The 14,329-nt window shown below is 39.4% G+C and overlaps 1 protein-coding gene across 3 annotated transcripts in view; it reads left to right on the top strand.

Annotated features, from left to right (window-relative positions):
- The window catches only part of GALNT7 (polypeptide N-acetylgalactosaminyltransferase 7), a 148,356-nt gene extending 134,310 nt beyond the window's left edge, over positions 1 to 14,046 (top strand). For 2 of the 3 annotated variants that reach the window (XM_032855775.1, XM_032855774.1), the window contains exons 9-12: positions 2,513 to 2,731; positions 7,162 to 7,260; positions 7,987 to 8,115; positions 11,581 to 14,046. In XM_032855775.1, the coding sequence (XP_032711666.1) occupies positions 2,513 to 2,731; positions 7,162 to 7,260; positions 7,987 to 8,115; positions 11,581 to 11,718 (585 nt within the window). In that variant the 3' untranslated portion in view covers positions 11,719 to 14,046. The remainder of the gene's footprint in view (positions 1 to 2,512; positions 2,732 to 7,161; positions 7,261 to 7,986; positions 8,116 to 11,580) is intronic. The other variant, XM_032855776.1, reaches the window with a different exon arrangement.
- The last annotated feature ends 283 nt before the right edge of the window (positions 14,047 to 14,329 follow it).

The raw sequence follows: 14,329 nt of genomic DNA, 5'->3' as shown, positions 1-14,329 counted from the left end.
AGTCAAAAGCAGAAGGAAGTTTATTATTGGCTGTAGATGCAACTTGGAACAGTTCCTTAAAGGGAAGTAGATAATAGAAGCAGAGATGGAAAGGTCTTAAGGAATGAACACAGCTTTCTAACTAGCCAGTTTATCATAGAAATGGCCAAATGGAGCCCCAGCTACCAGAGGAGATGAGACTAAAATATCCCCAATAAGACAAAGAGTACCAAATTAACACCAGGGCTCACTAGCATTGCAGGAAAAGAACCTGCCCTTGGAGCTGGACTCATAATCCCAAGGAATTAATGGAAAGTCACATTGATTCATGAAGGCCTGTGCTACAAGGAACAGGAAAAGTGATGAGAGGGAAATCTTTATCCACTCTAAAAGTTAACTGTACATATCGGGAAAACGACCCGATAAATGTAACATTCCGTTTACACTCCGTGAGTGCCTAGAATGTGCCAGGCCCTTTTTCCCTCCATCATCCGCTTCAGCCACAGTGTGCCAGTGGCTTACGTCTGTTCATCCAGCTCGTCTGTCATCTCTGAGCTGCTGACTTTGATAGGCAATTGTCTCCTAGAATTAACTTCTTAGATGTCCCTCAGGCATTTCAGACTCAATATAGTCAAAGCTGAACATTTTAACTTTTTCGCAAAAGCAATCCTTTTCCTGCATCCTCTGTTTGCCCGTGAATGAAACTTTGAGGGGGATGTTAGTGTAATCTTCCTCCCTTCCCTCCATCTTACCGAGCCCTGAGGATTCTGCCTCAGACATATCTCTGAAATCCTTCCTTTCTATGCTTTGCACAGGTCCTCGAATCCCATGGATATTAAATAGCCCCCTACTTGGTTCTCTGCCATCAGCCACAACCCCCTTCGGTCCACCCCCCACTCACCACCAGTGTCACTCCCCTGAACATTAAATCCGATGTCTGTACCTGCTTAAAACCTTTTGATGGCTCTCAGCTAAAGGATAAAATTCAAAGTCCTTAAAAAAGAATGATAATAATAATAACTGACACTTTTTAAGTGCTCAGTGTACACCAGACCCTAAATGCTTTTCAATTTTCACAAAGCACGACAAGCTATGGTGTGAAAAACTACTTGCAGGATTCCAAATACACCATGATAAGTCACACTTCTTTTGGGTTTCTCTTTACCCTGAATACCATTCCCACATAATGAACCACTCCTTCAAGGCTGAGCTGTCCCTTGCTCCTCCAAGCTGCCCCTCTAGCCTTCTTCTTCCCAAACAATGAAATGCCCCTTCTTTGCATCACTGTGACCATATGTGTGTGCCCTGAATTCTTCCCTTGCATTCATATCTAGAAGACATGGGCTGTATTCAATTTTGGGTGACTTTGCAAAAGTTAAGACAATTTAGCAGTAACATTATGTGTTATGTTACAATACTACCACATACAACGTTCTTGGAATCCAGGAGCTTTTGGCAACAGCACGTCTATGTTCACCCTGTGGTAGTCATAGCCTAGGACAATCTTAATCTGAACACAAGGTGTTTTCCTTTTTTTTTAAATTTAAATTTAAATTTAAATTCAATTAGCCAACATCAAATATGCCATAGCACAAGCTGTTTTCTACTCCTGATGTAAAACAGGGCTCAGCAACAATGGCCTTTAGACCAGATCCAGCCCTTTTTAGTAAATAAAGTAATAGGGAAGCACCAGCACTCCCATCTGTCTGCATGTTGTGTAAACTACCTTCTCGTGACAACAGCAGAGCTCAGTAGTTGCTGCAGAGACTGTGTGGCCCACTGTTGCCAAAGATCCTTACCCTCTGGCCTTTTATAGAGAAAATGTGCTGATGAACGATGTTGGAGACCAAGGGATTAGATTGAGTATGTATTCCATCTGTCATAATACTCACGCCCACGTGCATTCATTCCATTAAACCTTACAAGATAGGTCTTTGTCAGTTATCACATCAGCTTGTTTTATTGTTCCTTAAATTCTGTTCCTCAAAGTGCATCAGTTGGGGAAACTAGCCGGTTAATTCTGGGTGATAGCAAAATGGTTCTATTATAGTCATACCGTGACCCCAAAAAGCCACTTACCAAAAAAAAAAAAAAAATGTTTTATTCAACACAGCTATTGTTTTTTGTGATGGTTTCTGAAATGAGCCTTTTCCCTACACATGCTAGTAGTGTGGTTCTAGTGGAAAGAGATCATTCTGGGTGAAGGAGCATCTCTGTCCAGAAGCCCTCTCCTAAACCCTCTCTGAACTTGACCTTCTTCCTCTAGTAGGTGGACAGAACATACGATCTTAGAATATATGATTTTTACAGCTCGGTGATGTCAGATTCTGTGTCCGTCACTTCTTAGTTGAACGTTTATGACATTTTATCTTTAGCAATTGACATATTCAGGTCGTTAACTGACTTGCATTTGTTTAATTAAATATCAGGTCCTATCAAAATGAGTTTGTTATATGTTGGTCATATTCCGTGTGTCTAAGATGGCTGCATTGCGATATTTTTCTTTTTCTTAATGTTGTCTTCTTTTTCACAGAATTATGTTAGAGTTGTAGAAGTTTGGTGGGATGAATACAAAGACTACTTCTATGCTAGTCGTCCTGAATCAAAGGCCTTACCATATGGAGATATATCTGAGCTGAAAAAATTTCGGGAAGATCACAACTGCAAAAGTTTCAAATGGTTCATGGAAGAAATAGCTTATGACATAACTTCACACTACCCTTTGCCACCCAAAAATGTCGAATGGGGAGAAGTAAGTACTGGCAGGTATTCCGATCTCAAAATGTTTGGAGACTGAGTTTAGGAGAAGGCAGAAGGAGATGGAAATATGTGAGTGAAAGGAAAGAATTCTTGGAGTAAAGTTTCTCCTCTACCTTTCCACCAGACCATGACACCTCCCTTGACACCCTGACCCCTGGCCCAACCACTGTGTCCCCTGCTCTCAGCTCTTGGACTTACGGCTCTCCATCCTGGAATGCCGTACACTCCCTGCAGCCCTCCTGCCCCTTCCCTGCCTCTCCTTCCCAAGTCCTTTTCCTGACTAAGTCTAACTTTTCTTGTTGCTCTCAATTTAGAGAGTACCAGTTCTAAAAAGCCTTTCTTATTCTTCCTCAATCCATCAGAAAGACTGAGTTCTTGATCTTTCCATGGGTTCTCGTAACACTCAAAATTGCCTATCTCTCAGCTAGTCTTCATGTTCAGGACCTGGTTCACCATATGTCCCAGTGTGACTAATTAGAGACCCTCATATACAATAGGCACACAAACAGTGCTTGTCAAATGAATGAATGAATTAATGATAACTGAAAACAAGTAAAGTAGGCCAAGGCATTGATGGGTGTTGTCATTTGTTTTTTCAGACTTCCCTTTGTAAACTCATTTCTGATTTTATGCACCCATGAGCCTTCATGCTGCTACCTCATGGGTGTATTAAATGTGCCATGAACTTTTAAACCTGGGTACTGTTGCTTAGGTACATATTCAGCAACTACTGGTCAAGGGCCTGCTATGTCCAGGTCACCCTCCTATACATGAAATAAGACAGGCAGGCCCTTTTCATCAGGGAAAGGCTCTCCCCTTGGGTTAGTGGGGGAAAGAGACAACAACAGGGAAGATGAGGAAGGTAATGGCAGATGGTGGTGAGGCCTACAAAGGAAATAAACAGGTGATGTTCAGGAGGATGGAGGGACAGATTATGGAAGACTTCTTGGAAGAGGTGACATTTAATCTGAGAGGTCAGTGATACACCAGAGAGCCAGGAGAGAATGTTCCAAGTAAGGAAAATGGTGAGGTTAGAGGCTCTGAGGAAGTGCTTTGCCTCTGTGATATTCAGAAGAGAGGAGATTAATGAGGAGGGAGACCTTTATCCTGTGGGGGTAGGAAGCCATGAGAGGGTTTTAAGGAGGTAACAGAAATTGATTTAAGCTTTGCTTTTTAATCACCCTGCTGTGAGGGTTTAGAGTAGAAACAGGGATGCCAGTTAGGAAGCCTGGTAGGGTAGTTCCGGTGGGAAGCGATGGTAGCGGAGACCAGGAAGTCAAAAATGGAATGGAGGCGAGCAGACCAATGTGAGATAAGTATTTTATCTGGAGGCAGGTTGCTGATGGATGGGGATGTGAAGGATATGGGCCAAGATGACTAGTTTTGTTTTTTCTCTGAGTAGCCGCTGAGGTGGCAGCTGAGATGGGGAGGCTGGTGGAGGGGAAGTGGGGGAAGGGTTGGGAATGGCAAGTTCTTTATTGGCGTTCTGGTCGGGTGACGCGCCTGGACGTCAGACAGCCAGGTGTAGCCGGGAAACTGAAGGCCAGAAGAGAGTGATGTACATTCGGAGCCATCGGCAGTAGATTGTTTCATGACATGGAGTGAACTCACATAGGGAGAAAATAGAGATAGATAAAAGAAGTTGGGATCCAGCCCTGAGGGATTCCAGCACATAGAGTTTGGAAATAAAAGAAGCCAAAACTTATGCTGTTCACCTCTTGGTTTAATCCCCACCCCGCCCCCTGCCACCGTACTCTGTGTTCTATTATAGCAAACTAGGTTTGACTCCCAGCTAGACCGTGAGCCCCTGGAAGTCCAGACCAGATTTCGGTTCTCTTTTAATCTCCAAGAACACCTGATTAATGTAGTGCCTTTTTCATAAAAGGAATGAGTCCTCTTGGTGATCTCGTTGGGTCTCCTGACTTTGAAACCATCTATATGCTGATGACTCTGGCTTTCTATCTCTAGCCCAAATCTCTCTCCTGGAGCCCAGACAAGTCCTTCCAACATGCTACTTGCAGTCTCCAGCAGATTATCTAACAGTCACTTCAAACTCAATGTATTCAAAACTGAACTCCTTATGTTCCCTCCCCAGCCTGTCTTTGCTGATTGCTCAGGACAAAACTTTGGCTTCTCCTTTGAATCCTCTTCTCTCATACATCACATCCAGTTACCAAATCTGAGCCTTTCTTACTGTGCTTTAAGCCACTACATCTCTGAGATTAACTTTGCCTTCGTGTGGCCTGTTCTCAGCCAGCAGGCAGAGTGCTCTTTTGAAAATGTGAGTCAGGTCACGGAGCTCTTCTGTTAGAAACCTGCAGTGGAGTGAAGGCAGAGGCCCTCCTAGTGGGCTCGAGGCCAATATGCAGTCTGACCCCACTGTTCTCTGGCCTCTCCTGCTGCTACTCTCCCCACTCCGTGTCAGCCCCACCGCCATCCTTCCTGGTGTTCAGTCGGGGCAGGCATGCACCTGCCTTTGCTGTTCCCTCTGCCCAAAAGCAAAGCCCGCCTCTTCACGCAGGCCTGACGTTTATACAGTTGACCCTTGAACAACACGGGTTTGAACTGCCCAGGTCCACTTACACACGCATTTTTTTTTTTAAATATAGGGAATGTATTTTTTCTTCCTTATGATTTTTTCTTTCTTTTCTTTTCTTTTCTTTTCTTTTCTTTTCTTTTCTCTTTTCTTTTCATTTCTTTTCTTTTCTTTTTTTAAGATTTTATTTGAGAGAGAGAGCATGGGCAGGAGTGGGGCCTGGGGGGAAGAGCAGAGGGAGAGGGAAAAGCAGACTCCCTGCTGAGCAGGGTCCCTAATGCGGGGCCCCATCCCAGGACTCTGGGATCATGACCTGAGCCGAAGGCAGACCCTTAGCCAACTGAACCACCCAGGCGCCCCTCTTCCTTATGATTTTCTTAACATTTTTCTTTTCTCTTGCTGGCTTTATTGTAAGAATACAGTATATAATACGTATAATATGCAGAGTATGTGTTAAGTGGCTGTTTGTTACTGGTAAGGCTTCCAGTCAACAGTAGGCTGTTAGTAGTGAAGTTTTGGGGAAATCAAAAGCTATATATACACAGGTTTTTGACTGTGTGGGAGGTTGTCTCCCCTAATCCCTGCATTGTTCAAGGGTCAATTGTATATCCGCTCAAGACTGCTCAGATGTTACCTTCTCAGTGAGAATCTGCCCTGCTGTCCCCTAACCCTCTCAGCCCCCACCTTGAACTTGCTCTTCTTTTTCTTTTCTCCATGGCACTTACCACTTCCAAACATGTTTGTTATGTTTTCTGCTTATTTTCTGTCTTTCCCTCCCTAGAATGTAAACTCGCTGGGGCAAGGATCTTTTATCCATTTTGTTCCGTGGTGTAACAGAGCCTTACAACATGCCTGACACAGTATTTACTCACCAAATATTTGATGAACAAATAAAGTCATGAGTGAATAGGTGGAATTTTCTGTTCTCCCTTTATAAGCCACCCCTAAATATATCCTCACTTTAAGCTCTGTCCCCGCTCTGGCCCCTATACGTTAAGCCTCACTTCTCAGTGTTTCCTTGCACATTGCAGGGAACCCCTACCAGTTTGAGCCCCATGTCTCCCTGGGGACAGTCTTCAGCGTCCCTCCAAGCAGGGCAAGAGGCTCCTTTCTCCACATGCCTGTCCCTCCATCCTGCTGGACGCCACAGACACAAGGGCCCCAGCCCGTGACTTGATTCTCATTGTATCTTCTAAAGCACTAATCATTGTAGGTGCTCAATCAATATTTGCTGACCAAATGAAAGGATAAACATTTTATCCAAATCCTGTAAAAGTCATAATTGCAATAAAAATATATAGTATTTCCAGAGAAGGGAAAAGGTGAGTTTTATACAAAATGGGCATTCCAAAGATGAAACCCTGTGGTTGCTTCTCACCTACATCATTCATGCTCAGAGAAAAATCTCACTGCCTGGCCCATCTGCCGTGACTTTTGCCTCCTGAGCCTCTTGGAGACATCCGCCCAAATTGTCGCACAGCCATTTCAAGGAGTTCTCTTTTGTCCTTAATTCTGGTCTAGACGTCTAGGGCCAGTGCTCTGTTTGCTTCTCATCCACATGAATTCTCATGAACCTGGCATTGTATTTCATGGTATCTTTTTATTTTTTTCTTCTGTGGTATTTTATCAAAATCTACGGACTAGTGCCCTCGGTTGGAGTAATAAGCCCATTCCAGTGTGGGCTTCAAAAGACTGTAAATGATTTCAGAGGTGACTGGTATTCCCTGAGCTACTCCAAGACAGACAAGACCGTCATCACCTAACATTACACACCCAGATTTCCACTGTGAACTGCAGTATTTAACATGAAACTCTCTTAACCTGATGCTAGAGCTCACTGAAACTCAACTGTTGCCCGCTTTTTGGTTCTTTGTTCATTTTTGTAGATCAGAGGCCTTGAGACTGTTTACTGCATTGATAGCATGGGAAAGACAAACGGAGGCTTTGTTGAACTAGGGCCCTGCCACAGGATGGGAGGGAATCAGGTAAATAACCATACTTGGCATGTTTTCATATTTGGCTGCATTGTGGCAGCTAGTCTTACTGATCATGGGGTTTCATTTACTTTTTAAATTGATAATTTTGTTTGGGTAAAATTAAACATTCTGTGAAAAAACTGACAGTGTTAAAGCATTTACTTAGATGAAGGGGATGAGAACGGTTTTGAGTTTTCACACAAGCAATCCGAATCTAGAATTTATGTCTGATATAAGAGATTAGAATATATTCCTATGTGAGAATCTAGCCATGTAAGCCTAGCTCTGTAGTAATTTTATTTGTAAATTGTGTTCAGTATTCCACATTTCCCCCTAATAAATTAGCTAGGGTGTTACTGCCAGTAAGGGAACATTTCACTAATATATTTTCTTACTTCCTTATGTGGGTATTGTTCTTGCCTCTAATTTAGATTGTCAGACATCATCTGTTTCCACTTTTTCATCTGTTCACACTGTTAGTGCATAAGAAATATGTGTTGATGACCCATTCTGTGCCTAAAAGGCTAAAGAACACAATCCTTAAAGAGTTAGCAGGAGTCTTCACTAATATCAAAATGAATATAGTTTCTATCTTCGGACATAGAACTTTGAACATACAGAAAAATTATGGAAAAATAAAGTCATTGAGTTTATGAGTTAAGTTTCTTTTTTTCTTTTTTTAAATAATGCAGATCAGCAGAGAAGGTGCCTTGATACTTTCTTTTTTTTTAATAGCTTTTTCGAATCAATGAAGCTAATCAACTCATGCAGTATGACCAGTGTTTGACAAAAGGGCCTGATGGATCCAAAGTTATGATTACACACTGTAATCTAAATGAATTCAAGGAATGGCAGTACTTCAAGGTATTAAGCATTTCAATATTTCGGTTGTGCATTATTGTAAAATAATATTATTTGCTATTTCACTTTAATAATACCTACCATCTGGAATTAAGATCTATAAATCTTAAAATATATATGTGTGTATGTTTATATACATATATATATATATATATATCAAGTTTCAATATGTAATAAATTGCATTTATAGTTCATGTTGTCCAGCAGGTGGAGCTATAGACAAACAAATAACACTTAGAAGTCTGGGTCTTCACAACTTCTTACTAACAATGGGAGAAATACTGCTTTAAAAGTCATGTTTAGTTATTTACTTGACACCACAGGAACGGGTGTTTGTTTGTTTGTTTTTCCCCCAGATGTGGATCTTCCAGGTTCTTTGCCAAATTGAAGATCCCAACATATTAATGTATTTATGTATAATTTTCTGTGTCTAGACTTGACTAAATCAATTTATTGTGAAACACGAAGTTGGGAAAGCTGCCCCAAACTGAAAGGACTTGGCAGTCCTCCCCTTTATTTATGCATCTAGTGGTCATGATCATACCATGTCTGTCATGCCAGCACTTACTTGCTATGTAGTGACATTGTTATGACCCAGCTTAATATTCCCGGTTATCATCATTCACAGATAATTACTATCAAGTGGTATGTGTCAGTTGCCAATCTTTTTCCTGTAACAAGTTAGAAAGGAGAAGGTTATCATAAACCTTGAAGAACAGAGCCTTTGTTTCTACAAAGAAAGATGAGTAATAGCAATAAATGATGGGCTCAGTGAGAACAGTATTAGTAACTAAAAATATTAAAAGAAGGCTAAGGCAGACCAGAAACTACCATCCAGAAGTAGTTTAATGGACAAAAAATGGAATATACATATTTTAGCTATTTTAAAGGCCATAGCATTGCATATGCATTTGTGCATCAGACATTACTAAATATTCCTTGGGGCCCGATGACGTGCTAACTTCAAAAAGAAGCCAAAGCACATTATACTCTAATGGCAGAAAAGAAAAAACTGCAGAAATGAAAGTAAGTAAAATGCAATAGGTTAACAAAGGATCAATTAATAGGAGGAATTGCTTATCATGAGTTTCATAGAGGAAGTATCATCGTACCAGATCTTGAGATAGAAAAAGGCTTTTTGTAGAGGGTAAATAAGAAAACTGGAGGAACAAAGGCATGGAGTAAAAGTGTGTAGTAGAGTCTAGGACTCTTGTTGAGTTTGGTGTCCTTAAGTTGTAGTCCACGTGGAAGAACATTGAACTTCATTTTGCAAGTGAGGAACCCAGTGAGAGGGAACAGTAGATACTTCAGGAAAATAACTCCAGGAATATTGTGAAATACGGACTGATGAGCAGATCAGTTCAGTCTGCAGTTCTCAGACTTCCAGTCTCTAGATTCTCTCTGCACTCTTGAAAATTACTGAGAACCTCCCCACAACGACAGATTTTGTTTATCTAGGTCATAGCTAAAAATATTTTCTGAGTTGCAAATTAAACCTGAGAAGTTTTGTAAGCATGTATTTGTATTGTTTTATATTTGTATTTATATATTAATTCATGTTAAAAGTTAATGATAACCCTACCACATGTTAATAAAAATAACATTTTGAATAACAAATTACTATTTTTCAAAAAAAGTGAGAAGAATGGCATTGTTTCATGATTTTTCAAATCCCTTTAAATGCCTGGTTTAATGGAAGACAGTTGGATTCTCATACTGCTTCTGCATTCAATTTGATGTGATATGTTGTTTTAGTTGAAGTATATGAGGAAAATCTAGCCTCAAACATGTAGTTAGAAAAGAGAGGATTAATTTAATAGCCTTTTCAGATAATTGTATTCTTCTTTGATGCTACACCACAGCTAAGTAAATGGTAGTTTCTTAAAAGTTATTTGCAGTGTAGAATCTGAAACCGTATCAGTAAGCATTTGGTCCTATGTTACATTAAAATCCATTGGTCTGTCTTATACTCTGAAAGGATCTTTTACTCATGTCTGCTTTTGTAACATCATGCATTGGTTGTTTGGAAAATATTGGCTCACTCAGTGATGTAGGTCTTCCAAATGTTGACACATTTCATTAAACAGTGTCCAAAAATCACAAATATAAGCACTGATTCCATGGTAAAGCTGTCAGGTTCATGGTGGTGGGTACAAGTTTTCCACCACTCTAGTTTTTGCTTGAAAAGTCAGATTCTATCTATCAGTGGCAACAAGTACTGTCAGATTATCATTGCTGGTTTCTTAAGTGACGGACTTACTTCATTTTCTAGAAAAAGTCTGCCCAGTCCCAAGCTGGAATAATCATAGTTTGTCTAGAGTTGTCCTTTGAAGTGCAAATGACATTACTTGAAAAAAGCAGCTAGTTGGACTCTCAGGTCAAACAAATGTACACGTGCTTTCCTTCTGGATAACCACTGTACTTCACTATATGGAAGTGCTTTATCCATACTATCCATCTCATCTCAGAATATTTTTAAAAGGGTAGAGACGCCTGAATGGCTCAGTTGATTAAGTGTCTGGTCTTGGTTTCAGCTCAAGTCATGATCTCATGGGTTGTTGGACCAAGCCCCACATAGGGCTCCACATTCAGCAGGGAGTTGGGAGAGTCCCTCTGCCCTCCCACCCCCAACCCCGCACTTGCACACTGTTTCTTGCCCTCTCTCTCTCCGTCTCTAAAATAAGTAAATCTTTCAGAAAAAAGTATACTCAAGGGTCAAGACTTAATAAAACCAGTAAGTTTTATGGTTTCATCACAGACACCTTTAAGTAGAACCAGTGTTTTCTTTTTTAGCTGTGGGTGTATGGCCATGAATACTGAGACTGCACACTTACATCACTGCTTGCTTTATGCAAAGGCCCCAGCATTTTGACCTTCCATTGCTTTTGCACCATCAGTATAAAGGCCCATGCAATGAAAAAGGCAAATGGGATCTTTGTATTATTACAAGGTAGTTTTGGCCTTACAGACCCAATCTTAGGTAGTCTGAGGGCTACAGTATGAGAAGCCCTGAGCTTATTGAAGAAATCTACAACAGAGGACAAGCGCTAAACTAAGGTACATGCAGTGGGTCTGGGAAAGGATTCAGATCAGAGACATTGCAAATAATCAGTCCTCAGTGATTGCGACAGTTTGAAGGAAGGAAGGAAAGTGTAGCATCAAAGGCCTCTGTCCTGAGCCCTGGAAGGATGGTACTGCCGTTAGCCAGGATGGGAACTGAAGAAGTAGGTTTGGAGGGGAAGACAATGAGTTGAAGTTTGTATACCATTGAATTTGTATGTTGTGACTTAACAATAAAGGGACTTAGAAGACTGACAATTGTGAAAAATCCAAAGTCTGAGGTATGGTTGGTTTAAGCCTGTCCGATTTGCTGGAATTCTCTTCTTGCGAAAGCCAGATAATGACTTCGAATGTCAGTGATACCAAAAGAAGTACAAATTTCAAGTTCCCTTGTCCTCTGTTTTCCAGAGCCTGTACAGATTTACTCACATTCCTTCAGGAAAGTGCTTAGATCGTTCAGACGTCCTCCACCAAGTGTTCATCTCCGACTGCGACTCCAGTAAAATGACTCAAAAGTGGGAAATGAACAACATCCATAGTGTTTAGAAAGAATGAAAGAAACCAATAACCTACCTACTGACACATAAACTTATCTAGGACTGAAAACCGCCTGATACCTGCTGCAACTATTGTTAACTCTGTACAGTTCCAAACCCAGAACCTCCTGATCAGTTTGAAGGACGTTGATAAACTGTGATTTTACAATGACATTATCATCTGCAGTTACTGTTTACAAAACTGCTTTTACCTTAAACTTTGTAGATGTTTACATCTTTTTTTGTTTTGTTTCAAGATGATGTTGGTAATTTGTGCATTTAGCTCTGTTTTATTTAAAACAGAGTTAAAAGCATCATTGTCTTCTTTGGGATTACACTCAGGGGTCTGAAAGGCAGTTTGATTTTTTTTTTTTTTTAAACACACTTGAAAACAAGGTTGGAGTAACCAGACTTTCATATATAACTTGGTGATTATCAACCTATTGTGTCTTTATTTAATTTTACATCTTTATGAAGCACTGCCACAGGTTCTTAGCCAAGGTGGCCTTCCTTCACAGTCATGCTGCTTTATTGAAAGGTGAATTTCAACACATTTAGTGCCTCTTTCATTTCTCAGTATATATTTCAAGAGCTTTTGATGAAATTTATAGGATGGTAATGATGGAATTGTCATCTGGATGAGGAATACTTTCACTACTCAAAAATGAATTTATGTGCTACCATTTGCTCTGAAATGGAATGGTGTATGGTTTGAAAAAGAAAAGACAGTATAGAAAATCCATGGCTATTTCATAGGGTTGAAGATTGTATGACATTAACTCCCTCACTCCCTGGCATGCCCAAAGTTCTCCGCTGATCGTGACTCCGAAGATAACAGAGGGGGTCTAACAACTAGGGAAAAGTTGTCCACTGACATCTGGTATTCACTTTTCCCCAATACCTATCACTACAGAAAATTCTCAGTTTTGAAACCCTGAAGTGTGGGAGTAACAAAAACAACAAAATACCACTGTCAACACATCCAGGGCTCATTCTGACCATGGTAAGAATTTCCAAGTCCTTGTTAGACTAAGCCTTACAAAACCCATGTGCTTTACAACCCTAAGCTGTGGAACCCGGAAGCCAAGAGTGAATGGATGTTTCATGTATGTCTTCATCCAAATGAAATCCCCTGCACATTGTTTTAAATTAAAAAAAAAAAAAAGGCTATTTAAAAATACAGTTCATTAACAAATATGAACTTCTGTTAGGTTAGGTGTTAGTTCTCTAGTGTTTCTTTTTTGTTTTGTTTTGTTTTGTTTTAGGAAGCATATTTCTATTAGTATTTTTCCAGTGAAAAGAAGACGTGTTTGGATTTAACATTTATTAAGATGGTACCTACTATAGGAAAACCAAATAGTGCAAATAGTCAATTAAATTCTAATTTCTAAATAAGAGTCTTTTGTTACCCAAAAGATTAAAATGCTACACTGAGTGGAAAAAAAAAGAAAAAGAAAAAAAGAAAAAACTGATGAAGTGGGGAATGGCAAGTAAATGATGCATTTTTGATCCTGTAATCATGATATCATTACAATGAAAGGAATTTCACAAACTACTGCCAGAGGGAACTATTTTTAATTAAAGCTTAAAAAAGGAAAGAAAAAAAATCTACATTTGTTTAGAAGAAAAGCCGACAAATTTGTTTCTTCCAAGCTTAGCTCTTAGATTTGGAGAGTCAGAGTTAAACATCCTGAACAGAGTCTTATTTATAATTTTGAATTGTCAATTTATATTTTGCTACTGATCTGTGATCAACCATTTTAACTTTCATTCATCTCTAGGGATGTTTAAGAGGAATACATTTATATATGCTTATACAACTGCAAAATAAGTCAGCTATAAAAAGGAAACTAAGAGAATTGGTATATTAATTACTTGTTTCTTTGCAAATAGGCTCCATTTTCCTTGTTGAATAGATTATAACCTTGTTAACTATGCATAGGCCTAAGAAAGGTGGCACATAAACTGCGCATGTACATTTTAAATGGGTATTTTGTGCAATTCACTGATACTCTATGAAAATGATTCTATATATTGAAATCAGAAACCTTACCAAACATGAAAAACATCAGAAGCTGCTGCCATATGACTATTTTCTACTGTAGGCTGCTTTGGAAATAATTCCCATATCCTTGCTTTGTAAGTTGATAATATCACTATGCATTTCTACACATTTTATAAATTTGATTTATGCAGATTTTGATACACTGTATGTTTCTGTAGAAATTGTATAAATATTCAAATTTTATTAGGGATAAATTTGAGAAGTTTATGTATATCTTAATTCTGGGTTGCTTGTTTTTTAGGTGAGAAAAAAATAAAATATTTTAATCCATGGGTTTTTTCAGTACTTGTAATCATTTCTAAATCCAAACACTGCATGCTTGAATTTCGTCTATAAGATACACTAACATAATAGCTAAAATATCGTATACTATGGTATATGTTGAGTATGTGCTTGAATATTGGTTATAATTATGCTTAGAATATACTTGGAATCCTTGGAGCATATCTGTAGGAAGGAAACATAAAAGTTTTATTTTGGTCTCTAGTTCCTTATATATAGCAATTTTTTTTTTTAAGTAACTTATCCAAGTATAAAAAAACCACCCCAGCAACAT

Source organism: Lontra canadensis, unplaced genomic scaffold (assembly GCF_010015895.1).
Source record: "Lontra canadensis isolate GAN:19392208 unplaced genomic scaffold, GSC_riverotter_1.0 scaffold10, whole genome shotgun sequence".
NCBI classification, from domain to species: Eukaryota; Metazoa; Chordata; class Mammalia; order Carnivora; family Mustelidae; genus Lontra; species Lontra canadensis.
The sequence above is the reverse complement of the archived record's forward strand: the minus strand, read 5'-3'. Positions and strand labels throughout refer to the sequence as shown.